The following is a 25,354-nucleotide window of genomic DNA, read 5'->3' on the forward strand; positions in this document are numbered from 1 at the left end:
TGGTGTGGTTTAAAGAGCATCAGTGAGGGGTGAGAGAGCTGCAGTTTGGTTCATGTTCCGCAATCCCATGCACCAGCACAGTCCCAGAGGTCCCCAAATCAGCAGTGTTAACGCTCCAGGTGCTAGCATTGGTGCTCAGGCTGCACATAACAGACCAAAGGAATGCAGCAGGCCTGGAGCTCGTGTGCACACAGGGTGCAGTGCCCCTGAAGCCCCTCTTGCACCCCATCTTGGGCACCACTTTGCCACCCAGTCCAGGCCTGGGGAAAAAGCAGTGCCACGCATTGGGGCTGCGCAGGGGAGACTCGGGCACGGCTGCGCATCCCCAGCAGCTCCCTTGGCTGCCACCATCAACAGGATGGTGGCGTTAAGGGCTAGAGGGGTTGGTGAAAATTCACGCTTGCAGCTTTCCCTCCCACCAAACCATCCCCAAAGGAAGACAACTCATAGCCACAGGCTGCGAGGTGAAGCAAAAAAAAAAAGTTTTTATTGTGCCTAGAGCAGAGAGACCGCACAGCTTGGTGCACAGATGGAGATGCTGAGCTCCTGCTCAGCTCGCTGCGGTCGGGGCATGCGCCCCCGGTTGGCGCCAGCGATGCCTCCTTCACTCCCTCCTCGCCCCATGTGAAAACCAGGCAGGAGGCGTCCGCCCCGCTCCCCCCCACCCTCAGGGTTTCTCCCCCCCAGGCTCGGCGTGGGGCCGCCTCTCCCCTCCCGCAGGCAGCTCAGGCGCGCTTTGAAGAACTCGTTTATTGGCTCACAAACAGGCGGTCGCATCCGTCGAACTCAATTTAAGACCCAGTGTGTACAAAGTCACAGTCATGGCTTGAAGAGCACAAGGCAGCACCCTCGGAATAATCGTTAAAAGTCCCGGCGTATGTACAGCTAAGTGCCACCTCGAGTATTCACAACACAGTAACGTACTGCAATTAGTCACTTAAAAGTAGTTCCCTAGAGAAACAACCTTCCGCTCCGGCTGCGGGTGCAGGAGGGGAGCCCCCCACAAGCGGGGCCGGAGTCTGTCCCGTCCGTCTATTCCATCTGTCCGTCCATCCCATCCATCCGTCCCGTCGTGGGGGGGATGCTCAGTGCCGCTGGCAGGTGTGCAGGCGGGAGGCGTCGGGGGGGCCGTGGTCTCGCTGCAGGCGGCACGCCAGCCCCTCGGCGCACTGGCAGCGCTGGAAGATCTCCAGCCCGTGGGCGCCTTTCCGCCGGTGCCTGGTGCACACCTGCCCCTCCCGCAGCACCGGCTTGCAGATCTTGGACCAGAAGTGGCGGGCGCAGCACAGCCCGGCCGCGCAGTCCGACGAGCGCAGGCAGAAGTCCCCCTCCTCACCTGCGGGGCCAAGCGGGGGTCAGGGCGCTGAGTGCCGTCGGGGGGCTCCGGGGCCCCTCGGGACGCCCCCCTCCCCCCGGTGCTCCCCCTTCCTCTTACCTTTGCGGGCGGGCAGCCAGGCGGGCGCGGGCGTCCGTCGGGGCAGCGCCTCGGCGCCGGTCTCGTCCAGCTCGGCGGCGCCGGGAGGGGGCTCGGGGGGCGTGCAGAGCCCTGCGGGAGGCAGCGCGGTCAGCCGCGGGGTTCGCTCCCCCCTCCCCTTCCCCTCCTGCCCGCCGCCCCCCGGACCCCGCCGCCCCTCACCGTTGCTGCAGGCCGTGCCCGGGCAGCACATGGCGTCGCGCAGGCAGCGCTTGCGGCGTCTCCGGCAGGCGAGGCAGAGCGGGGCGCCCCCGCCGCGGGCCGCCCCCCCGCAGAACTCGTCGGGGCCGCAGTCCTCGTCCTCGGCGCACGGGAAGGGCTGCGGGCGGCACAGCGGGCTCAGCGGGGACCCCCCAGTAAGAGCGGGGCTGCCGCCGGTGCGGGGTTCCCCCCCCATCCCCGTCCCGGCTCCTACCTGCCGGGTGGCGGCCGGCGGAGGTTTGTTGCTGCCGTCGAAGGGCGCGGCGGCGGCGGCGGGGGCGGCGCTGGCGGCCGCCCCCCCCCTTGATGGCGTTGGAGCTGAGGGCGCCGCCGGGCGCCGCCGCCCGCCCCGCCGGGGCCGCGCAGCTCAGCGCCGCCAGCAGCGCCACCAGCGCCCGCATCGTCCCGTGCCGTGCCGTCGGTGCCGTGCCGCGCCGCGCCGTGCCGTCGGTGCCGTCCCGTCGGTGCTGCGGCTCCCGCGGCCCCCGAGCAGCGCTACCTGCCCGCCCCGCCGCCGCCTTTATACCCCGGGGGCTGCCTCCTGCGCCCGCCCCTCGGGGAGGCGGCCGCGGCGGCCGCGGATGGGATTTCAAAGGGCCCCGGGGGGCTGTGCCGATTCCCCCCCCCCCCCGCCCCGCCGCCCCGAGCGCTTCGTCATTGGCCGCCGGCCCGGGAGGGGGATTTCGCAACGACGGGGGCAGCTCCGCGCCCCCCCCCGAGCACCCCCCTCAGTTCCCCCCTCAGACCCCACCGCCAGATGCGGCCGCGGCTCCGCTGTCTGCAGCCTCCCCCCCCGCCCCGTCCCGTCCCCATCCCCGTGCCTGGGAGCCGCCGTGGGGAGCGGAGCCCCCCCTCAGCCCCCTCACCCCGCTCCTTTGGTCTCCCAGCCCCGCGCCTGCCCCCCCCCCTCCCCCCCCCCCCCCGGCCCAGCTCCCTTCCTGGCGCCAGCGCAGCTCTGCAGGAAGCTGCAGAGAGCCGGGATGGGGGGAAGAGGAGCCCGCCCCGTCGGGCCCCCCCCCGTGCACTCGCCTGACCCCAGCCCGGAGAAGCGGGGCCGGGGGGGGCGGGGGGGTCGTCTCTGGGCTCCCTTTGATGCGCGGAGATCAAAGGGGGGAGCCCAAGGGGGACCCCTCCGACCCCCCCAGCTCCCTCGCACTCCCCCGTCGGGGCGCCCCGCACCGAGGCGCCCCCTGGCGGCCCCTCCAGCGCCTCTGCGTGGAGGTCGGGGTTAATTGGAGAGGCTTAATTGGCTTGTCGGATCGGGCCGGTACCTGCGTCAGGTACGGCCCCAAAGCCCCAGCACAAGCGAATGTGTCCGTGTCCTGCCCCCCCCCCCCCCCGCCCCCCCGCCAATTTGCCGTCGCATCTCGGCTCCTCGGCAGAAAACCCGGAGGGGGATACGAGCCCAGCAGCGGGCTGTAGGCGTCGTGCAACGTTTTGTTTGGCTCCCCCCTCCTGCGTGTCATCGTAAACCTGAGCAAAAAGTCCGACTGAGCAGCAAAACTCTCCCAACTGAAGAAAGACAGCAACGCGCTGCTCAAAAGTAATTATTTTTATTTCAACTCTATAAAGTATACAACAGGCACTCGGCAATTACAGCTGCAGGGAAAATACAGAGCAAAACAAAAGCAGTTAAGTTCATGAAAAAAAGTTCTTAAATCTACATCAAAAGAGTGCAACTGGTCGACGACCATCGGATGACAGACAATTTTCTGATGAACAAGAAAACTCTTTTATGTAGAATCCATTGTAAGAAGAAAACCGGAGAAATCAGATTACAAAAAATAAAGGACCAGTGTAAAAACAGCGTAAATCGGACTCAGGACGACAGGCAACTCCACACAAAATTTCCCTTTTGCCCGTAGAGCCTGAGGCTGGCCAAGTCCCGGCGTGATGCCCGACGGCTCAGAGAAATGGCATCGCTCCCAGGCCAGCTGTGGGGCAGTGCCGGGGCCTTGCCTCCGTGATGGGCTGCATGGGGGGCTGACGGAAAGCACGGATCCTGCTCGGTCGAGGGGCTCAAACGAGCTACTGCGGTGTTTCTTGGGGGGCACCCGGTCTCGCCTCAGAGACGCGAGTTGCGCACGGTGGCAATTCACCTTTAGCCGCTCATCGCTTTTTGGGGCGGAACATTTGTCGTGGGTTTTATAAAAGACGGTACGCTGGAGCCGGACTGCACTATGGGCTGGATCTGCACAGCTTAGCAAAACAGGAATACCTGTATACAGACTGATAGGATGTCATATATTAATTTGACCCGCACATACATTTATACATTTCACAGAAATGACTCTGTATCTCATTAACAGATACACAGCTCTGGTACATTTAACAGAAATAAGAGAACGACTTCATCATTTCTGTAATTCATCAATATTATATAACAAAGGCTTATAAATTGTTAGCAGAAAGAACTGTAAAACGCAGCAAGCTAAGAAAGGACAACATTTTGAGGTGTGTTTGTCTTCGTCATGCAGCATAACACCAAATTTGTATTTTTTATAGGATGCCATGGATTTAAGGCACTTGCAACAATGCCAGATAGCTAGTCATGTTCTAAACCTATGGGACAGATGAGTAACAGTACAGTCGACATAAAGTTTAATAATACTGACAATTATGACATTAATTCAAGTCTACTTCGATCTAAAAACATTACATTACAAATAAGAAAATGAAGTAATAATGCCATGGAACTCTAAATAAAAAGTTATATGTGTACCACAAAATATCAACACGAAAATACCTATTTACATAAATATTTGCTTGTGGTCCTGTTGTTAAATAAGAGTTTGCTATGGATAATGCAGCACTGTAAGAAGCTACAGATCTTCTGTATCTTATGACACCAATCCTAATACGCTTGTTTTAAATACGGCAGCTGATTTCCCCCTGCGCAAATACACCGTTGTCCAATATATTAAAAAAGGAGACAAAGAAAAGACAGTAAGTGGAAACACAGAGGCAATCAGTTGTTGTGAATATATATATATATATATATATTATGCAACTCAAATATATTACTTATAAATGAAGGAGTCTATAATATACATATGCTAAGTATGTCGTTTAAAGAATGCTTAGTAAAAGTGATGAAAGTTGAGTGAGGTGTTTGATACCGAAACAAATTTATATTCAGTACAGTGCATGCCACACGATGCAGGTCTTGCGGTGCATGGCACAAGGAAAAACGGATAGGAAGAAAGAAAATAACTCATCAGCCCATTTTAAAACATTCTTCCCATAACGTTTCTGGGTTGCCCCCAAGGGGTCGTGATGCTCCTGGCAACCCTTTGCTCGACAGACAGCTGAATCTCAGCTACTCACTGTGACTGTATTGAGACAAACTCCTCTGTATGTACTTCTGTAGAAAGCCAACAAATGCAACAAGGTTTGTCCTCCAAGGTAGCCACAGCATCGAGTGAAAAAACAGGGGGACGTGAATAACAAACTCAGCTTTCATGCAGCAGGCGCATGACTGCTTGTTTGCTCGGATGACTGGTGACTGTTTTAGCCCTAGTGTTCAGCGTTTGCTTTCAGTCCTTTGGATTGAAAACTAAGTATTTGCTCTGCACGAGTGATTCCTGGTAGGCATAGTTACTGTCTTTTCCCTACAGTTTTCAAGGCAAACAAATTTTAATATGATGCTGCATGGGACGGATGAGCAGCGGAAATAACCTGATGTTATTGTGCGGATGATGTTGCATCGCCTTTCTGCATAACTATGGAGAAAATTCAGCAGAATAGACTGGGTTTGAAGGGGTCTGCGGTGACTGAGCTCTTTAGGTTGCTGGCAAGCAGCAGACATTGTTGATGCTGTCAAAGAAGTGGAGGAAACATCTTTTTTGTATGTTCTGTTAAGACTATGGAAGTCACTTCCATTAGGAACACAGAAAAGATTTAGCATTGGAGAAATAATTTTTTACCGTTAAAGCATATGTTTTCTGCACACTATGCAAAAATGGTCAGCAAAAGTTGATCTTTTGACTTCCAGGATATGTAACCGCTCTTGACAACTCTGAGATGAAATGGGGCAGCATTTGCTAATTTGGGGGCAGGGTCTGTTAGAAAGCTGACGTTTCTTGTTGGTATGACAGGATAAACGTTTAGACCTGTGTACAATGCAACGAGTAGGCATACAGGACAGTATTGCCTTCTTACATCTGTATAAACCAGAAGAGACTTCGCTAGAGCAAAGGAAAAGCAGTGGAAGTCAGGGGAAGAAAAGCATACATGCACCAACATCCTTCTCCCTGTCTTTTTTTTCATACAAGCTGACCCAGCTCTGGCCATCCCCATGCCTTAAATGTGGTCACCGGGGTCTTGGTACGCTGGCGATAAGGTAGACCGATAACTCTTACAAAACAAACCCACATGAAATATCAGATTTCCGCTAAATTCCACTGACTTTTCTGTAGAGCTCCTTCCAACTTAGTTTGCTGAGACGTTAGGATTACATTTTTATAGGCAATATTAAAAACAGAGCCAGCAAACTGGCCCTCCATCACATTTTATATTGTTTTAATTAGCTTTGTAATAAACATGGAAGAGATGCAGACACAGAGATGTAAACTCATCTGTTCTAAGAGCATGATGGAGAATGATGCCTCTTGCTACATATTTCTGAAATGGTGGTTGACTGAATAGGTATATTCACAGATGAAGGATGTACGTAGCACCTATAAAGTACATTACGGGTCTTATATTTTCCCTTTGGATTCTAAAAAGGTAAAAGTTAAGCTTAGTTTTATGTCTAATAGCTAATCAGTAAGACCAGTTGGCTGCTGTCGCTTTATTACAGGACCATTATTTGAGCACTATTTTATAGGTAAAATGGGTAATTTTATGATTTCTTTCCATGCTTTTATGTTTTTGTACCAAAGGAAAGGAAAAAAGGAAACGTTGTGTTACGTTATGTTCTCAGCTGTATGAGAGAAGCGACCCATATCTGCCTTAACAGGATCTAGAGCAGTTGTGCTTTTGTTTTACCAGATTAAATAAAAATTCTCCAAAAGAAAGAGGAAAAGTAACATTCATTCTTGTCATGAACACTGCTTGGAAAGAAAACGGACAAATTTTACCACTGCTTTGACATGAACTCTTTGATCAGTACCGTTGCTGTCCTCCTTTGTTCCTACACTGGCCAACAGCAGAAGACCTACCTAGTTTGGAGTGTGGGAGAAGCCCAGATCCTGTACTGTATTTACCTACAGCACTTAATAAATTACTATTGATCCTACTGATAAAGCCAGTACCTTGCAGCTAGAATGAAGTGTGTCTTACACTACGTATCTTTCGACTTTTGTAATTAGAGCGTAGCAAGATCATTGCAGTGATAGAAAACATGTTTCTTTACTGGTGAAAGGCTTTGCGTCAGGACCACCATGTCAACTGCTATATTAAGTTTGAACATAAAACATGAAGAGCACTATTGTCATCTAAGCAATAAGTCCTAATGCCACTGTAGTTACTGTAGCAGCATCAATCAAGGCATCATGGTGACCCCGAGCACGAATCCTCCCCAGTTCTTTCGGTTTCGCTGGCAGCCATGTCCCAGGAAGCTGTCTTCAGCAAGGCAGAAGCAGGTAAGAGAAATACATTAAAAATCTATGTCCCATCCTGAGTTGTCATCAGGGGGTGGTTCATCATTGTCCTCAGGGAAGCTGTCAAAATTGCTTGTGTCTGTTGGAGATGCAACCTGTGGAAAGGACAGAGTGACAAGACGGGGACCATCATCAGAGCTGTTTTTTGGACCTCTACAGACCTCTTGACCTCACAATGATGATCATGCCAGAGCATTCAGTGGGCTTTTTTTTTTTTTTGGTTCTTTTTTTTTCTCTAGTCCCGGGGATATAGCTATGGTGCTGGTCAGAAAATGCTAACTGCAGCAAGCAAGGTGTGACAGTAGAGAAGTTTTGCATTCAACAACTTTTTGCTGAATCCCAGGAGGACTTTCCACAAAATCCCCACTGGTTTCGTACTGTCTCTAATGACCCAGGCCCTCTAGCACTCTGCCTCAAGGGGAATTTTTCCACCCATTGGAATAAAGTTGGCAAAAAAGACTTGAAAAAGCCCCTGTGTTCCAGGAGCACCTTTCTTCCCCAAAGCCGATTTCCAATTTATGGCTTCAGGATCCTGAATCTGAGGTTGTCAGCTGGGCCTCTGGTGCCTTCTAGCTTCCTGACAAGTATTCCTCTGCCTACAGAGCCACCAGACAAACCGATATTCCTAGGATGTTTCTGAATTTCCAATGATCAATTTTGACACAAACGACTTTGTTCTAAGCTACAGTGCAACCAACCATGACCACTTACAAGGAAGCAGAGAGCCTGAGTTTCAGCTAAGGTTTGTGAAGGCCAAGTAGAATTACTTTTTAGGAAATGTCATTTAAAAGCTACTGTAACTAGATGGTTTCTATTTTTTTTTTTTTGCTTCATGAAGATAATTGAAACTTTCTTATAATGAGACGTTGGTACATCCAATGCAATTGAAATAAATGAAACAATACAAAAAGAGACCAGCAGTTCCCTACAGGCCAAAATAATCAGGGTTATACTGAAGGAGTACGTTGAGCTGTAAAGTAGCCAGTGCAGACCGGAGAGGACAGCACTTGCTGTAGCAGTGCTGCGTAGGAAATGCTTGCCATATTTTTTTCCCAACCTACAGTCCAGGAGACATATTTGATGCTGGATAACTGCTCAGCTGCATCAGAATTTACCCGCGGCTGATAATGTCTTGGGGAAGAATCAAACTCCTTGCATACTCAACTCACTGTGAAAAAAACCAAAACACTTTATACTGGATTGGTAATTTTTTTATTTTTTTTGAGTTACCTGTGTCTGCTTACTTTGTTGAGTTGGAGAACCTTCATCTTTAGGGTCCTCAACCTTGGTGGGCTCTGAGTTTGCTTTCCTTCACGGCCCTTGTGCTGGACCCTGTCTCTCTCTTTCTCTCAGCCCACCCCTATGTGAGTTCTCCCTTTGGGAGAAGAACTGAGGGATGTATGCACAAGATAACAGCCACCAAAGCAGAAGAGATGCAGCTGGTGTGGCCATTCACAACTTACGCGCATTACCTGTAGCTTCTTGCAAAAATCCCTCAGCAGTGATGCAGAATGCGTAAGTGGACTGCATGGGGTGAAAGCATCTGTGGAGCTCCCCTGGGTTCCTCTGCAGATGTCTACACTGAGAGCATCTGGCAGAGCTGGCACAGTCATTTGAACTAGGTGAAACTTTATGGGAATTAAGTCCTGTTTTGGGAGATGGGTTCTATTTTGCCTTCATCTGACAAAATAAAAAGGCAGAGTATATCCAAGACAATTGTAGAGTGTTTTTTTTTTCTTAGAAGAAATATGATCTAGAGAGAAAGGCTGCATGAGTTGTCACTCTGCTAACTGACATTATGCGTTGCTAATGCTGTTGGGCATGACTCTCCAGAGCTTCGTGTCACCCGTATGTGGCCTGCGGTCCTTCATGATCAGAGAAATGGGAACAAAAGTCTTTCTCAATGCCCTCTCCAGCCAAGAAGGGATACTCCAGATATATCTCTTGTCCATCCCAGAGGGTAAAGCGCGAACATTGGTATCATCTGCCTGGTCACTTGCCAGCCTAAGAGCTTGTGATGAATTATGGTGAACAGATCTGCATGTCTTTCTCAAAAACAAGAGCCATGATGCAAGACAGCACATCTTTGGAAGAGTCAAGAAGGAGTAACTTTTCAGGACAGCTTCCATCACAGATTTTTAATCTGTGGTATCAAAGCTCAGCTGCTCCCCGAAGCAATGTTCTAGCAGCAGATCTGCCCTAAGATCCTGTGGAGCGAGGGCTAAGGAGTAGGTTTTGATTGTCGCAGTGGTAGTACACAACTGCTGATGAGTGTTAAAGAGCTGTGAAAGGCCTATTTCTGAAAACAAAACAAAAGCTAGTCTCTATGTTTAGCCCTTCTGGCTCCTTTCCAGCTAGGGAGGAGAGGTACAATGACTGAAGGAAAAACTAATTTCTTCCCCTAGAGCTACATAGTTTTGGTCACTTTGCAGATATGGCCATTACTGAGAGTTGGGTCTTCTGCCAAAGCAACTGAGCTCGTTGAGGAAAACAAGGCTGAGCAGGACAGACAGCTTCAGGGTTGAAAAACTGTCAGCGAGGTTCACTAGTTAATGGAGGCACATTTTGTAGAGGATATCAAGAGTATGTCCAGAAAAGATATTCGTCCTAAGAATTCTAGGAAAGAAGAGTTGTGTTGCTTTGGGACTGGGGCAGTGTATGGCTGTCAGCACTGATAAGTTGCCCTGGAAGAATGGTTGAGTCTTCTGAAGAGGGAAGGATGCTCCTGTCTTATTTTGGACAGCCCTGATGGTGGTCAAAGGGATCACCAAAGGGATGGTGGTGTGCTGGCAGCAGATCACTTTTGGGACCATTGCAGACATGTCCCTGGTAGGATGGCACCAGACCCAGGAATATACATCCCAATGATGCCAAGAAAGACCCTTTCCTGATACCGTGTTGGACCTTTGTGAAAAAGCTGAAGAAGTGTGACCTGTGCAAAACAGGCTAGAGAATGGCCTCTGGGCAATGCCAAAAAGAGTAGAAACAATTTCTGGTGGTAGAGCAATGTCATGGAGAAATTCATGCCTGTAGAGAGCAGATATTATTGAAGTCACTGCTGTGGGTTGTTCTATCTGAGGGTTAGACATGCAGGGCTGATACATATATTGGGTAAAAGCAGTATTGCAAATGCTCTTGCTAACTAAAAAATCCACTAAAAAAAACAGAAAAAAATATTTGGGCATTTTCATCTACACTGGCATCCTGCACAGAGCATAGGCAAACCAGGAATTGAAACTGGACATAAAGGAGTAAACTTGATTTCACTGACTTGAAATATGGTGAACAAGTTAACAGTTATTGGAAAATTAATAGCTATTAAAATCAGCTTAACAGAAAAAAAAACCACGCAATTTTGATTTATAAAATATTTACAAGCTGTTTGGTGATCCTGCTTTAGGCAAACATTTACAAAGTCCTGATTTCTCCTGCTGCCTGTCACTGACTTCTGTAGTCCACAGGGCAAAAGGGGGACACAAAACCTCCTTGCTCTTTCATAGCCGTTAAGAAAACTTTGGGATGGCAGATTCAGCCCCCGAGCTGTGCCTGCTGTTGCTGCAGGAGGTACAGGACCACAGACAGACTGAGCAAAGGGGTGCAATTAAATACGATTGCTAATGTCATTCTCTCACTGATCCATTGGGAGAGGCACGGAGAGAAAGGGATTAAATTGAAACAAGGAGGGGAGGCTGCCGAACAGAAGGGGCCAAGGTAATTTCTATCAGCTAATCCTGTTTGGTTTCTCTTTGCAGCAGGCTTTGTGGGTAAAGAGCTCACAAAGACATCAAAGGAAGAGCTTTGCTGCAAAGGAAAATGAGTAGAGCTGTCCCTCCGAGTCTGCTCCCAGTTAAACATAAACTAGTCAGTAACAGGGCTTTTCATGTAAGACACGGATGCAGGAAAAAAGGGTAAAAAGCACAAAAGAAAAGACAGAAGGAAAGGTTAATGCAAAAGAAAGGGAGATGGCATACAAATCCCACTTGCCCATCAAAAACAGGAATAAAGGAGAAAGAAAGAGGACACATCTGAGAAAAGGGGTGAAAGTAGCAGCTCTCTGCTGGAATGTGAAAAGTACATGAAGAAAAAAATGCAGCAGGTGAAAAAGAGAAGAAAACATAATAGTGAGTGATTCTGCCTGGGCAGCAAAGAGCATTTCATCACAGTCATGCCCTAAATGACTTCCACTGGAAGAGAATGCCAGGAGACGAAGTATAGGTGAAAATGTCCTTAAATGGACTTTTATATAGGGTTTTGCTCAATTTTATTCTCTGACCAGCATATTCAGATGAAATAAAGCACATGCTAACTATAGTGTATTAGTGCCTGAAACTCACAAAATTCGTGTTAAAGAGACAATTGCTTGGGAAAGAGAAATGAAGTAGTAAAACTTACACTTGGTATTATAGGAGGTGTCAGTGTCCCTTTTCGTAACCCTTCCCAGTTAAAGCCTTCAAACCATCTAGAAAGGAGAGAATAATAAAGCATGTTGGGAAGTTAGACATATGGCTAAAATATCACAAAATGAAATTTAAATTGCTTAAACAGTGGGTTTTAACTCCTGCAGACATGTTCTTCAAATGGTCTAATTAGCCTTAATTATTTTTCCTGTCATGTTTATATACGCTTTCTTGGCTGAAAATGGATTGTGTGTCACAACCCAGTGGTGATACCATGGCAAGTACAAATTACAAATGCTCAGAAGAAAACTGTTCCTCACTGCAGGTGTCCTGGCATCTGCTCTTTCCTTCCTATATGGCCAGTCCGTGCCATATGAGACCCCTAATGTCCTTGCTTTGTATGAGATTGGATGCTCCAGCCTGCACAGGGATGCTTTCTTCCTGGTTTGGGCACCTCAGGTTTTCTTGGGCTAAGGCAGCTCAGGCAGAAGGGTGAGCCCTGAGCTGAGCTCACCCTCAAAATGTCCCTCCAATGCATTTGTATTGCTTTGGGGATTGGAGCAGAGAAGGACGAGCACAGATGGAAGAGGTAACCTGCCTCTGCGGTGGTCCCTAACTTGTTTTTTTTCCTCTCAAGCAGTGTGGAAACTCTTCAGTAAATTTCTGTAGCAAAACAGAGCTTATGTAACATCACTTAAGAACTCTCTCCCATCGGATCAAAAGGTTTGATGAATTAACATTATGGGTAGAGAGAAAGTTTGCTGGGGGTGGAGGGGAGAGAAATGGAGGAAAACCTTGGAAAATGATTCTGCAAACCAGAGAAATCCAAGCAGGCAGTGGCTGAGTTGGATTGTTTCCAAATGCTCTTCTGCATTCGAGTAATTACAGTGTAATGGTCAACATGCAATGTGTTTTGGTCATAGGCAAGGCTAGAAACGATACCAAAACACAGGAAAAAAACATCCGATGCAAACTCAATTACAATTTAAAGCATACTTGAAGGGAAAGGCCAAAGGAGTTTAAGAAAAGTGAGTCTGGCAGAAAATGGAAGTGTTTGAAATGCATGTTTCTGTGGGTTCAAATGATGGATGGCTGGGGAATACACTTACTTGTGCTTTTGGATATCTTTCACTCCGTTTTTCAAGTTCCCTAATCTTTCTGATGGATTGTCCCTATAAAATGAATAACAAATTAGGTTACTTTCTTAATCCTTCTGAACAACTCATTTCTTTACAAATAAGAGAAAGGTGATTATATTTTATGCATTTACCTGCATAGCTTTTTAATTAAATTAGCAGCATTTTTGGCAATCTTCTTTGGAAATTCAATCATGTCAATTCCCCTTAATATGATATTATAGGTCTTCATGGGGTCTGGGCCTGAGAAAGGGGGACTTCAGAGGGGAGAGAAAAAAAATGTTAAATGTTTGTCTTTAAAATAGCATTAAAGATTGATAAAAACCAAAACAACAACAACAACCACCAAGCAAAACAGAGTACTCTACTGTGAAATGAGGAAAGGTAGGTGACAAATAGGAATGGTTTGCTTTGTATGATCTTAACCAATTCTCAGCCAAGGTGCTTTAATAGTGTCGGAATTTAAGTGATGTTGGCTGGAAGGAAGTACCTAAGAGCAAAGTAATGTTTTCTGGAGCAGCACATGCCAAATCTTGTTTCCATGAAGACCCAAGTCCCAGCAGCCTGGGGAACAAGGGTCCTAGATTTGCTCACTGGCTTATTCTCAATTTGATGTTGTGACATGCTTTCAGTGGGGATTAAGGCTTCCATTGGTTTAACAGAACAGGGACAAGTTCACTGAAGAACAGCAGTATGTGAACAAAGAGCCCCTAAAGGCAGATGCTACAATTTGCTTGCTTTGGGCTGAACTACCAGGCATGTGCTCCTGCAAGGTGGCAAGACGTGAGGTCCCAAAGACAAAACAGGCTTCCACTGTCTTGGGTCCATCCCCAGAGCTGCTATGCAGCTTTAGGTGATGGATCTTTTTCAAGCTCTTTGTATCTTTGGTGGATGAGGTGAGGAAGTGCAAGGAAGCCAAAACTGTCAAAATATGCAGTAATGTATGCATTCAACTTTTGCATCTAAACTAAATAAGGGAAAGGGTGGATATAGGGTCTCAGGCTCTCATAGTGTCAACTCTACCTCCTCCTTTTCAGATGTGCAGCATCCCACTACTGTATCTCCTCGGCTGAATTACAAACCCTTTCCCTGCCATGTTCAGCTCATTCTCAGTTTACAGGAGCCTGGGGACAAAAATGAGGGTGGAGTTCTGGTGACATGTCACAGCATTTCCTAAAAAGCCTGTTCATATCTTGCCATTTGAGAGATCTGCATGGAAACTGTGATTTAAAATGGAAAACTAATTATTAGGTTCAGCAGCACAGTGTTGAGGCTTCACTGTGCCATTACAGCACATGCCTGCTCTGAATCCTTCCCGTCATCTAATCAGTGTGACAATGGCAGAAATATTTGGATCTCTTTTCGGCAGCTGCGCCAGCTCCGATGCCCATACCTGCCAGTCAGGAGTTCATACATTAGGATTCCCAGTGACCAGTAGTCTGCTGAAATGTCGTGACCTTTGTTCAGGATGATCTCGGGGGCTACGTACTCTGGAGTTCCACAAAAAGTCCATGTTTTCTTTCCAAATCCTATTTTCTTTGCGAAGCCAAAATCAACCTGTGAAAGGAGGAGAATAGCATCAGGGCAGAGCAAGAGAGGGAATTTCAGCCATGCACTCAGTTCCTCTTGAAGTGAAGCAATGCAGAAAGAAGATTTCCTTATGGGAATATTATTGCAACAAAAACATCACGGATTGTTCAAGAACCAGACAACTGCAGTGATCTTTTTGCTGATTTACCCTTCATAATGCAAAAAAGAAGATTCTTGTGAGAGAAGAAGAACAAATGCCAACACTGAGCATTTCTTGGAACATGTAACTTCACATCATTTGCAGATCAAGTTGTTTTGTTGTTGTTGTTTTAAAGTCCTAGCTTTTACCTGAGCAAGAGCTATTCAGGCTAAATACAGACCATGGCAGCATCTGCTGAGAAGTTCAGATTTCTATTCCAATCCAAAGAGTGTTGTAATAACAATTTATTTGAAAATGATGCAACATGCTGGTGGGATCACAAGCCTCAATGTACCCTTATAGCAGTGCCCTTGTGGCACACCAGAGCATGCTACAGGCAGTTGTGGAAAATGAGACTACACAGGGAACCAAAGCTATTCTTTGGGACCTGAGCAGAGCTTAGGCTAATAGGCTTAGTGTATTTTTAGCTCTGCCCTCCCCTGCCTCGGTGCTGTGCTTGCCCAGAGCTGTGGTCTGTAGCACACTCTGCTGTCCCTTGATGGCTGTGAAATGCTCCTACACCTTCCTGCACTAGTCAGGGACAAAACATCAGTATTGCCATCCTGAATGGTCACAAACCCACAAGAAGGATCTGTCGTGCTGTGGGATCTGTGATACTTCCTGTGCTACCAAAGATGGGTCCAAGGAGATCAAAATGTCTAAGGAGCTGGGGGCTGGTGATGGGAACAGCAGACCCCGGTCCAGATCCTACTCGGGTGGAGAGAAGGACAGTCTGGCACCTAATCTACCTCCATCATCTGACACCTTGCTGGAACCCTCAGCTTCAGTGAAATGCTGTAGAGGATTTATTCTTCTGTTATTCATTAAACTTAGTATCATGGTGACACATGATGGCTACCACAAGGCTGTAAAGGCCCATAATGGTGATGGTCTGACTTACCACTCCCAAAGACTGACATCCTCTCCCTGACTGACTGACTCCCAGGTTTCCCTTCTCAAAGGCAGGGAAGAGTCCCCCATCCAGGAGGCAGAGATGTTGCCCCATTGTGAGCCTCATGGATGGAATCAGCCCCTCTTGGACACAGCTCTTTTAGGGTTGTGTCATCCCATCCTTCACTGATGGTTCCCCAAGTGCCCAGATCCCCATTAGTTAGAAAGAGGGGTTCCCCAAAAGGGGTGGGACAGCACCTCCTACCAAGGACAGTCTTTCTTTTCTTCTCCCCTCTCCATGGGTTCACAGAGACTTTTTCAGTCTTCAGACTTTCTGAGTGTACTTTATTTGCAGGACACCTCTACATTGATTTTTGATTCAAAAAAACAATATACATGAACAGTTCAATACAGTGAAATCCATCAGCAACGCTTTAATGTGGGGAGTGGAGATCTAACACAGGTGCTCCCATCCTGGTTTGAGGAGGTGGATGTTGTAGAAGGACAGCACTGAGAAGCACCATGACACTCTGGGAAGAGCAGGTTCAGGGAGAGCCTCCAAGAGTCACTTCAGAGGAGTTAGCACAGATCAGTCAGGTTTGTCATCAGTGCTAAAGCACAAGTGGCTTTAGCCACTTAAAAGTGTCTGCTACTACCCAGAACGGCAGTACACAGGACATGGATACAGTTTGATTATGCACATTTTGCCTGATAGATAATGAAAAGAATACAAAGCTGAAGGACAAAGAGCATGCAGGGACTCCTACAGAAATGGTGCTAATGATGCAATATGTGAATTGCTCCAATGAACAAATGTAACCTCTTCCATGAAAAGTTATAGCTTGCAGACATTATAATGCTATCAAAAGTAAAGACAAACCAAATTCCAATCCCCTTGCTAAAGCAAGAAGCTGAATCAGCTAGAGTTCAGCAACAGAGTCTGACGATCCAGAGCAATTAAAAATAATAATTTTGTGCCATGACAAGGTCATGGTTAACATTTCCATTAAGAATGATGCTTTTTTTTTTGCTTATACAAAGGAACTTATTCAGAAACAATAGTTTGCAAAAAAAATTTCACCTGACACCTATAAAGCTCACAAATGCAAGTCCTCTCCATCTCCTAACGATATCTTTTTGTCTTTCAGTAGCTCCAAAACAACTAGATGGATTTCTCCAGATGTTCTTCTCTAAATGCTTCCAGACTGCAGCCCTGAATTTCAAATGTTAGCCAGAATTAGCATTTTCCAGCACAGCTACAGCCTCACTCTGCTGGAGGCTGGGAAAACATCCCAGTGATGAGTGACGATATTCTGGCCCTGATCGTATCTCAACATTTACTGATGGCCACCATCAGAGACTGGACCTTGGGTTGGGTGGACTTTTTTTCTGACCCTCTATGGCTAATTCCATCTTCTCTACCCATAACACTAGTTGTCCAGTACTAGAAGACAGGAATGGCGTCTTTAATTTAAATTTTATTTTTTTTTGGCAAAACCAGACATGGCAGGCACTTACCAGTTTGGCATAACCTCGATGATCCAGAATGAGGTTTTCTGGCTTGAGGTCCCTATAAATTATTCCTTTGGAATGCAAATATGCAAAAGCTTCGACTACGCATGCCGTGTAAAACCTGGTTGTCGAATCCTCAAATGAACCTCTGTGTAAAACAAGAAAGAGAAAGATGATAAAGTGATTTCTAGGTACAGGACTGAGCTGTTTCTACAGGTCATTATCACCATCATGGACATAAAGTAAGGGCTTGATTTTTGCAAGAGGTGAGCTATTCTAGCTGTAGTTAACCTATATTTATTCTACCTAGAGCAATTCTTTATATTTAGAATTTCTTTTTCTTAATAGCCTAAAACCGTATTGTAAGCCGATCCAATCTCTTCCCTTTCTGGACTTCATCTTACTGTTAAAATATCCATACGGTCCAGTAGAATCACCCAGTACCTGGAAAATGACTGCTGCTAAACTGACTTTTTCAGATAAATTTACATGTATTTCTATTTTTTAAGTTAGCTTCTTTGCCTTCAATTGACATTCATATCAAACGTTTAAATCTAAAATACTCTAATTTTTGTTTTATATTTACATCTTTTAGAATTGAAATTTATAAGTAAGTTTCTTCTATGTAAAAGGTGATTTCTTTATTATAATCTTTGACTTTTAGGTGCTGAAAGGATTTTGAACTGTGAAGATCAAGAACTCCCATACTCATGTTCATAACTGCGACAAAAGACAGAAAAAATGCATTTGCTGGGACTTGAAGTGTTAATCGTAAATTCAGCATTAAGTGTGCTTTTTGATCCTCATTTGAGTACAAGTTTGCAAGCAGTTTTCAGAAGCAAAGTATATTCCGCTGCCTGCCTCGAGCTTCTGGCTGGAGCAGATGGAGCTCAGAAGCGCATCTAAGCTAGGTGGCAGCAGAACCACAATTTAAAGCTGAGAGAATTGAAGATGGAATTTTCAGGCTCTGACAAAGATGAAGGATACATTCTAACACCTGCTAACTTTGCTACTCTTCTCCTTTTAATGGTCCGGAGAAGGCATGGTTATGGGAGAAGGAAGAATTATAAAAATTCAGTATGGATAATTAATTAAAAATAATTTCATACATGTTTTTTGATCAATCTTTCCAATGCATTTCTTTCACTTTCCAAATCTAATTAAATCATGTTTCAATTATGATTCTATTGCATATTTATATGTGATTGCTCGCACACTTCCCTGCCCCGCCGTTGTGTTGTGTGTACGAACCATGTACACCCGCACAACCCACATTCCACCTGCCTCCTGCCTACACACACAGAACAAAAACAAAACACTGCAAGGTCAAATCCTCCAAAGACAGGAAATACCAGGACCACATTTGCTTGTGCATTACGATGTGGTATTTAATTACATGCTTTCAGACTATTTTTTCCATGGCACTTCTGTGCCCCAATCACATAATGCTAAGCTATAGGTTCAGTGCATGATCCTGTGTCCCACGTTGATGAATGGCCCTTACTTAATATAGCTGGACCCAACCCCCGCAAAGAATTATTGATTTCCTCCTGAGATTTCCTCTGGTCTTCATTGCTATTATACCTGACTGCTTCATAAGCATTAAGAAATGTTAATAGATATGGTTTTTTATGGTTTATGGCTTATTGCAATGTCTCTGTGACAGATGTGGAGGCTGCTATTCATAGTCGGGGGGGCAGAATTTCATACACTGAAATGAAAAATGCAGGTCTTTCGACAGGATGGGAAATACTGATTTCTCTAAAGTCTTTCAAGGACTTTGCATTTTTTGTTTCTAAATTGCACTTTCCCATGGATTTTATTCGCAAATGTGATATCTGATTAATGCCACTAATTTTTTTAAGTCCACAGTTAAGGCCACGTCAGCAATGCATAAAGGTGCTATGCTGGAAGGACTGTATCTCTCAACCATATCTTGCAAGTCTACAGTGAGAGTGAAATCACCACTGCACCTACTGCAACCCCTGGTTGCACCCTGCAGGGTCACTGTCTGCCTTCATACATGGTGCCCAAAGTCTCTGACACCCTTATGACAGTCCCCCATTTTCCTATCAAGGGTCTGAACCTCCAGACAGGCTCCCAAACATGAGAAACAGTTGCATGGGCACTGAGGATGCAGCTGCAATCTCTGTGATCAGAAAAGGCCAACATTAAAATAAACCATCAACTATTCAGGGGTATGGAGTACTTCTGGTATGAACACAATACCCTTCAGATATGAAGACACTTATCATGAATACAATTTATCACATGATTATCATCATTACCACCACTACTTTCTGTATCTTTTCCAGGTTTGTAGAGATGTCATGAGAAAGTAGCTTGAGCTAAGTCTCCATTTATATAAAGCCTTGTACATGTTGGAAATAACCTAAATCAGTCCTAAGGGTATTCCCAGTTATAATTGGATTCCCTTTGTCTCTAGTCAACTGCATAGGAACAGAAATATTAAATTATTTCCTCATCTTCTGGGGATCTTAAATTAAACATAACATGGTAAGACAGATTTTGCACATGAAAAAGACCCTTGGTTATCTGAAGGCGTGTTAAAAAATATTCAACTTTTATGACAATAACTTTTTAAAACTCACCTGTCCCTGAGAATTGTCCACAGCTCTCCACCTAGACAAGCTTCCATCAGCATGTACAGGTACTTGCTGTCCTTGAATGTCCTGTAGAGCCTAGCATTGGAAAACAAGAAAATAGTATAACATTGACAGTAAAAGTCAAGGTGCCAATTGTTCCCACTTGTCACAGACCGTGTGCTTCATCCCAGGAAGTACCACAAGACTGGGGGGATCTTACAGAGCTAGTGCTGAATTTATGGAGATCATTTCAACCTCTCATCAGTCCTTTGTATCGCATAGGAAATAATTCAGCAGAAAAAGATGGGAATTTGAGTCATAGAATCACAGAATCATTAAGGTCGGAAAAGACCTCCAAGATCATCTGGTCCAACCATCCCCCTACCACCAATGTCACCCACTAAATCATGTCCCTAAGCACCATGTCAAACCTTTCCTTAAACACCCCAAGGGACAGTGACTCCACCACCTCCCTGGGCAACCCGTCCCAATGCCTAATCACTCTCTCTGAGAAGAAATGTCTCCGCATTTCCAACCTGAACCTCCCCTGGTGCAACTTGAGGCCATTCTTTCTAGTCCTATCGCGAGTTACCTGTGAGAAGAGACTGACCCCCAGCTCCCCACACCTCCCTTTCAGGTAGCTGCAGAGAGCAATAAGGTCTCCCCTGAGCCTCCTCTTCTCCAGACCAAACAACCCCAGTGCCCTCAGCCGCTCTTCACAGGACTTGTGTGCCAGGCCCTGCACCAGCTTTGTAGCCCTTCTCTGGACACGCTCCAGGGCCTCGATGTCCTTGTACTGAGGAGCCCAAAACTGAACACAGTACTCGAGGTGGGGCCTCACCAGAGCAGAGTACAGGAGGACGATCACCTCCCTGGTCCTGCTGGCTGCACTAGTCCTGATACAAGCCAGGATGCTGTTGGCCTTCTTGGCCACCTGGACACTCTGCTGGCTCATGTTCAGGCGAGCATCGACCAACACCCCCAGGTCCTTTTCCTCTGCACAGCTTTCCAGCCACCCTGCCCCAAGCCTGTAGTGTTGCATGGGGTTGTTGTGGCCAAAATGCAGGAACCAGCACTTAGCCGTGCTGAACATCATCCCCTTGGCCTCTGCCCATCGACCCATCCTGTCCAGGTCCCTCTGCAGGGCCTTCCTACCCTCTGGCAGATTGACACTTCCCCCCAACTTGGTGTCATCTGCCAACTTACTGAGGGTGCACTCAATTCCCTCATCCAAGTCATCAGTAAAGATATTAAAGAGGATGGGCCCCAATAGTGATCCCTGGGGAACACTGCTTGTGACCAGTTGGCAGCTGGATTTCACTCAATTAATGAAGTGTATCACAGCAAAAGAAGCAATTACAATTGCTCTGAGTACTAAATATAAAGTCTGACACTTCTAATGGCATAACCTGACACTTGGCTTTCCAGATTTGCTTGAAAAATAAGTTTTCCTACCATTTTAATAATGTCTGTATCATCTTATTCTTCATGCTACGGATACAGCTGTAGATCTGCAGTATTCCTTTTTCCATTTCAAGGAAGTGCTGCCCAATTTGTGATTCATTTCAGAACTTAAAAACACTGATTTAGTCAAGTTTAAAGAGAACCTGCTGACATTTAGGTATCTAAATGCACCCTTCCTCTTTATCCCAGGGACTGAATGTGGAGGAAAATTTGGCTAAAGAGATAGATGGGCCAGGATTTATGAACCCATATTCCTTCTCAATGTGATACATTAAACAAATGCAACTATGAAACTACAGAAATAAACATAGGGAATTCAATGTCAGCTACTTCATTTGATTTTAATATTGAACCAATTTTTCCCCCCAAAGCTCTGAGGTGGGCAGCAGTATCTCAAAGACTTGCAGGAAGACAGGCGAAGAGGGGAGGGGAAGAAATTTGCTTGTCAGGGAAAGGAAACCCATCAGGCACCTTAAGACTAGGCCATATGATAGACCAGGGGGTTAAAAAAAAATATTTAAAAAGGCAGGATTTGGTTCATTTTTCAGGCATTCTGTTAAATATTAAGGTAAAGGGCAAAACTTGGGTCTGGTATGCCTCTACATCATGATGCTAGACAGAATTTGTTTCCTGCGTGTGTTTGCATAGCACAGCACACAGCTTAGCAGCAGCTACCTGATATATTTTTAACATGTTTAACAGAAAAAATTCCAGCAACTGCAGCTGTGATGTGGGCAGGACATTGGGTACTTGCTGATTGTCCTGCTGAAGCTAGGAAAGGTTCTGTTACTGCTGTCTGAATCAATCTTACTTTTCCTTGCTTTCACATGCATTAGAGGTCATAAGATTAAAAAAAATAAAAAAAATCACAGAATATGCTCAGTGCTTATCTACCTGTGAAGTATTCTGTAGCTAGAATGTACTGTATGTGGCCACAATGAAATTTAATGGAAAAAAACAAACTTGTGTTTTAGTTTCCCTTACTATAATATTACCTATGTTGACATTTAAAACCTCAGTTATGCATCTCAGAAAAGTTGGATCAAACTAATTGGCCACTTCATATGTTTAAAATTTATGGATTTAAGAAAAAAATATCATATTTCTTGCCAGTTGGACAAAAGAAAATTTATACTACAATACCATCATTTCATCTACATTAAGGTTCACAGAAAACCTACATCTTCAAGAACCCCAAATATGAATAATTAAATATTTTTGATTGCCTGTTAATTTAAATGCTACTGAAATAAAGCACTACTTTCTCTACTTAAGGCAACCCTGCTGGAAGTTTACTTTCCAGAACATCTTATAGGCAACAAATCTGGCCAATCAAATATTGTTTATCAACTTTAACAGAAGTGCAAAGTTTATACATGAGATGTACAGCATGAAGTATGAAAACTACAGTATTTCAGTAGATCAAGCAGTTATAAATTTGAAATGTCACAATATTGGAATTCATTCCTTTCTTCATTTTCTTACTCATCTAAATATTTGCAGATCCGCTGCAGACATCCGTGGCTCAACACTTGCTTGCTCCTTTACCAAATCCACACATAGCATTTTGTTCTGTAAAGTTGTTAGTTTATCTATGAGTAAATTTTATTGAGTGATATTTGGCTTCTTTTTTTTTTTTTTTCTTGGCTTAATGCATTTTAAAAACCTAACTGAAACACTTTTCCAAGATTTTTCGCAAACAGTTTCATGAAGAATTAGGAAAACAATTCTATTCTTCAGGAATTCTGTCTTTCCCATTCTGTTATCCCAGAGGTTGTCCTTGGTTCAAGATCATTTTAAACCTACCTTTAACCTAACATCTCAAAACACAATTAGTCTACCAAAATGGCAACATCTCTGCCTGTAGTACCCAGAAAAAATTTTCTCAGCTACAGGCCTGGCCCAAAAAAGGGTATAACAGGCTACGAATAAATTTAGGACAGAAAGTAGAAGACAACTCCAAATCCCCGTGGAGCTGCAAAAGGAGAAGTGAGAGGGAAAAGCGGGCATGGGGTTTGATAAGCCAGTGAAGATTTTCTATTTTCCAGCAGCTGCAATAAGAAAAGGTTGGGCTTTGTGGTTTAGAAAGTCCCTCCCCAGTGCAGGATGTCTAAGGGGTACTAAAAGTGTTTAGGGGAGGCTTGTTACTGTAAAGGACAGGAAATATTGCATGATATGGAAAGAAAAAAAGGGATTCAGTTTGGCCCTACATCTGAACTGCCTGCTTTGTCAATAGTGGACAGGTCATTTTACATGCGTATGCAAGTAATAGTGTAACATAATTATATAATACCATATAAACATATATAGTGATGTTATAGCTAGAGACAGACACAGAAAAACAAGAATATATGACCAGACATAGCAGCAGCAAATAACTCAGCCTGACTGAAGTCCTCTACACTGGCGTGCTGTGAAGGCTGCACTGAATCAAAAATTGAGTTTTGATGGAAACTGCCAGGCCATAAAGCACTGGAAAAAGTTCTTCCTTCATCCTGTCTTCTTGTCACCTTTTCCATTTTGGGCTCACTTTGGAACAAGAAGAAGACCGGGATCATTTCAAAGTTCATCTTATCACTGTTTCTCAGCATTCAAAGCATTTACCTGCTTTGGCAAAGGGGTCGGACCCGATGATCTCTCAAGGTCCCTTTCAACCCCTACAATCCTGTGTGATTCTGCCCTAGACCTATGACCACTGCATCCTTTTTCCCCACTTGCCTATTGAAAGAACAAAAAACTTAGAAATAAGGAACTTCGGTGTATTTCTTTTATTAGCTATGAATATCAGTGGCTCCATAAGCAAATGTCTGTAGGCTCAGGCTTTTTATTTAGGAGTGGGTATTCTGGAAATGGTGTTAAGATGTCCCTCTGGTCGGCTGGCTCTGCGTTTCACCTTTCTTTACACCAACATACTAAGCCAGCTCAGGCTTCAGAAAATAGATCTATAGGCTGAAATATCCTGCAAGGTATATTTGGCTCTAGCCTAGGTAACGGGGGCATGTTTGTGAATCGAGTATTACAGTGTGAAGGAAATTGCAGCCGGGTACAATGTCAGCGTGCAGTTGTCACCAATGAATCACAGGTGAAGCCTGGGCTCCTGGGGAATCCCAGGGATCAGCCAGGCTTTTGGCCAACACTTGCAGTGGTTCTGCCTGTGAAGGAAATACCCCCTTAGCAGCTGATGGGTTGCCGTCCCTGCCACACACTTGTCCTTCCATTTTGTCACAGTGGTTTGGTTTCTCTCCTGGGTTAGCATGCCGCTCTCCAACACTTTTTGGGAGAGGGGTTGATCTCTTCCAGCAAAAGCCAAGGGCTTCAGCCCATCTCTTTGGGGGTGGGATGAAGCATCCTTGGCTTAGACATGAGGTCTGTCTTTTAGATAGCTCCAGACTGGGGAAATGCATTACCCTGTCAGAGGTCCTGACCGCTCAGCACTCTGATCCTGACCTAAAACATATAAAAGGACTGTTTCTCCTTCCTGCAGACAGATACCCTTAAACTTGAAGCATCAGAAAACTTCAATATTAGGGTCAGAACAAACAAAAATGACTAACACCTGGTTTTGTTCCCTGAAGAATTGCATCTGCTTAAGTTTCTGGAAGCATACAATTTCAGTGCGTTTGCTCAAGATGAGTCAAGGGACAATGAATCAAGTCTACTTAATATACCTTAAATATGCAATGGATACAACCGGTTAGTCGCATAACAGCACATGATCTCCAAAGATGAAACCCTGCCTTCTAGCTTCCTTTTGTGAGATGGAAAATTCAGAAGAAAGAGGAAAATTCCTATTGAGCAGGGGCAACACTAAGTCATCGTGTGTATGTCTACGTGGAGCATCACACGCTGGCATCAGCAAATCTGCCCATGATCTGGGATGGCAATGTGTTTGCTCCAGGAGCCACAAAGCCATGTTAGCATGGCACAGGGACCAAGCAAATCAGTTAAGACATGGATTTAGTTTAGGCTTGGGAAGAAATCCCCGATTCCCTATGGGCAGAATAATTTCATATTTTCCTGGAAAAAAAAGAAAACAAACTTATTCTATATGCTGTATTTGCAGTCACTTGCAGGGAAGCTATGGCTGAAGTGTTTTTTTAATGATGAATGGATAAAACCTATGTGGTTTTATTAAATGCTGAGACTGGCTGTCCTTTGCTCCATCACGGCAGTGTGTGGGACAGAGGGACAGTACCTCACGATGAAGTCCGAGTGAGCGCTCTGCATGATCTGCTTCTCTGAGCGGATGTGCTCCTGCTGTCTCGTATCCACTATGTGACGTTTCTTCAGGATTTTCATCGCAAACGTTTTTGACTCTTCACTTTTCAACTGGACCTTGGG

General features: G+C 45.5%; 2 protein-coding genes across 16 annotated transcripts in view; both read right to left on the reverse strand.

Annotated features, from left to right (window-relative positions):
• Positions 1–465: 465 nt before the first annotated feature.
• DKK1 (dickkopf WNT signaling pathway inhibitor 1) lies at positions 466–2,267 on the reverse strand. The gene is given in 5 exon segments (XM_040562951.1): positions 466–1,336; positions 1,436–1,546; positions 1,637–1,793; positions 1,890–1,976; positions 1,978–2,267. Coding segments are annotated over 5 exon segments (705 nt in total). The 5' UTR covers positions 2,077–2,267; the 3' UTR covers positions 466–1,085.
• A 945-nt stretch (positions 2,268–3,212) lies between these two features.
• PRKG1 (protein kinase cGMP-dependent 1) overlaps positions 3,213–25,354 on the reverse strand; it is a 466,091-nt gene continuing 443,949 nt past the window's right edge. For all 15 annotated transcript variants that reach the window (XM_040562953.1, XM_040562952.1, XM_040562956.1 and 12 more), the window contains 8 exons: positions 25,209–25,348; positions 19,556–19,645; positions 16,950–17,091; positions 14,205–14,368; positions 12,946–13,068; positions 12,785–12,847; positions 11,671–11,737; positions 3,213–7,373 (listed from right to left, as the gene is read on the reverse strand). In XM_040562953.1, the coding sequence (XP_040418887.1) occupies positions 7,275–7,373; positions 11,671–11,737; positions 12,785–12,847; positions 12,946–13,068; positions 14,205–14,368; positions 16,950–17,091; positions 19,556–19,645; positions 25,209–25,348 (888 nt within the window). In that variant the 3' untranslated portion in view covers positions 3,213–7,274. The remainder of the gene's footprint in view (positions 7,374–11,670; positions 11,738–12,784; positions 12,848–12,945; positions 13,069–14,204; positions 14,369–16,949; positions 17,092–19,555; positions 19,646–25,208; positions 25,349–25,354) is intronic.

This window comes from Cygnus olor, chromosome 7, assembly GCF_009769625.2.
Source record: "Cygnus olor isolate bCygOlo1 chromosome 7, bCygOlo1.pri.v2, whole genome shotgun sequence".
NCBI classification, from domain to species: Eukaryota; Metazoa; Chordata; class Aves; order Anseriformes; family Anatidae; genus Cygnus; species Cygnus olor.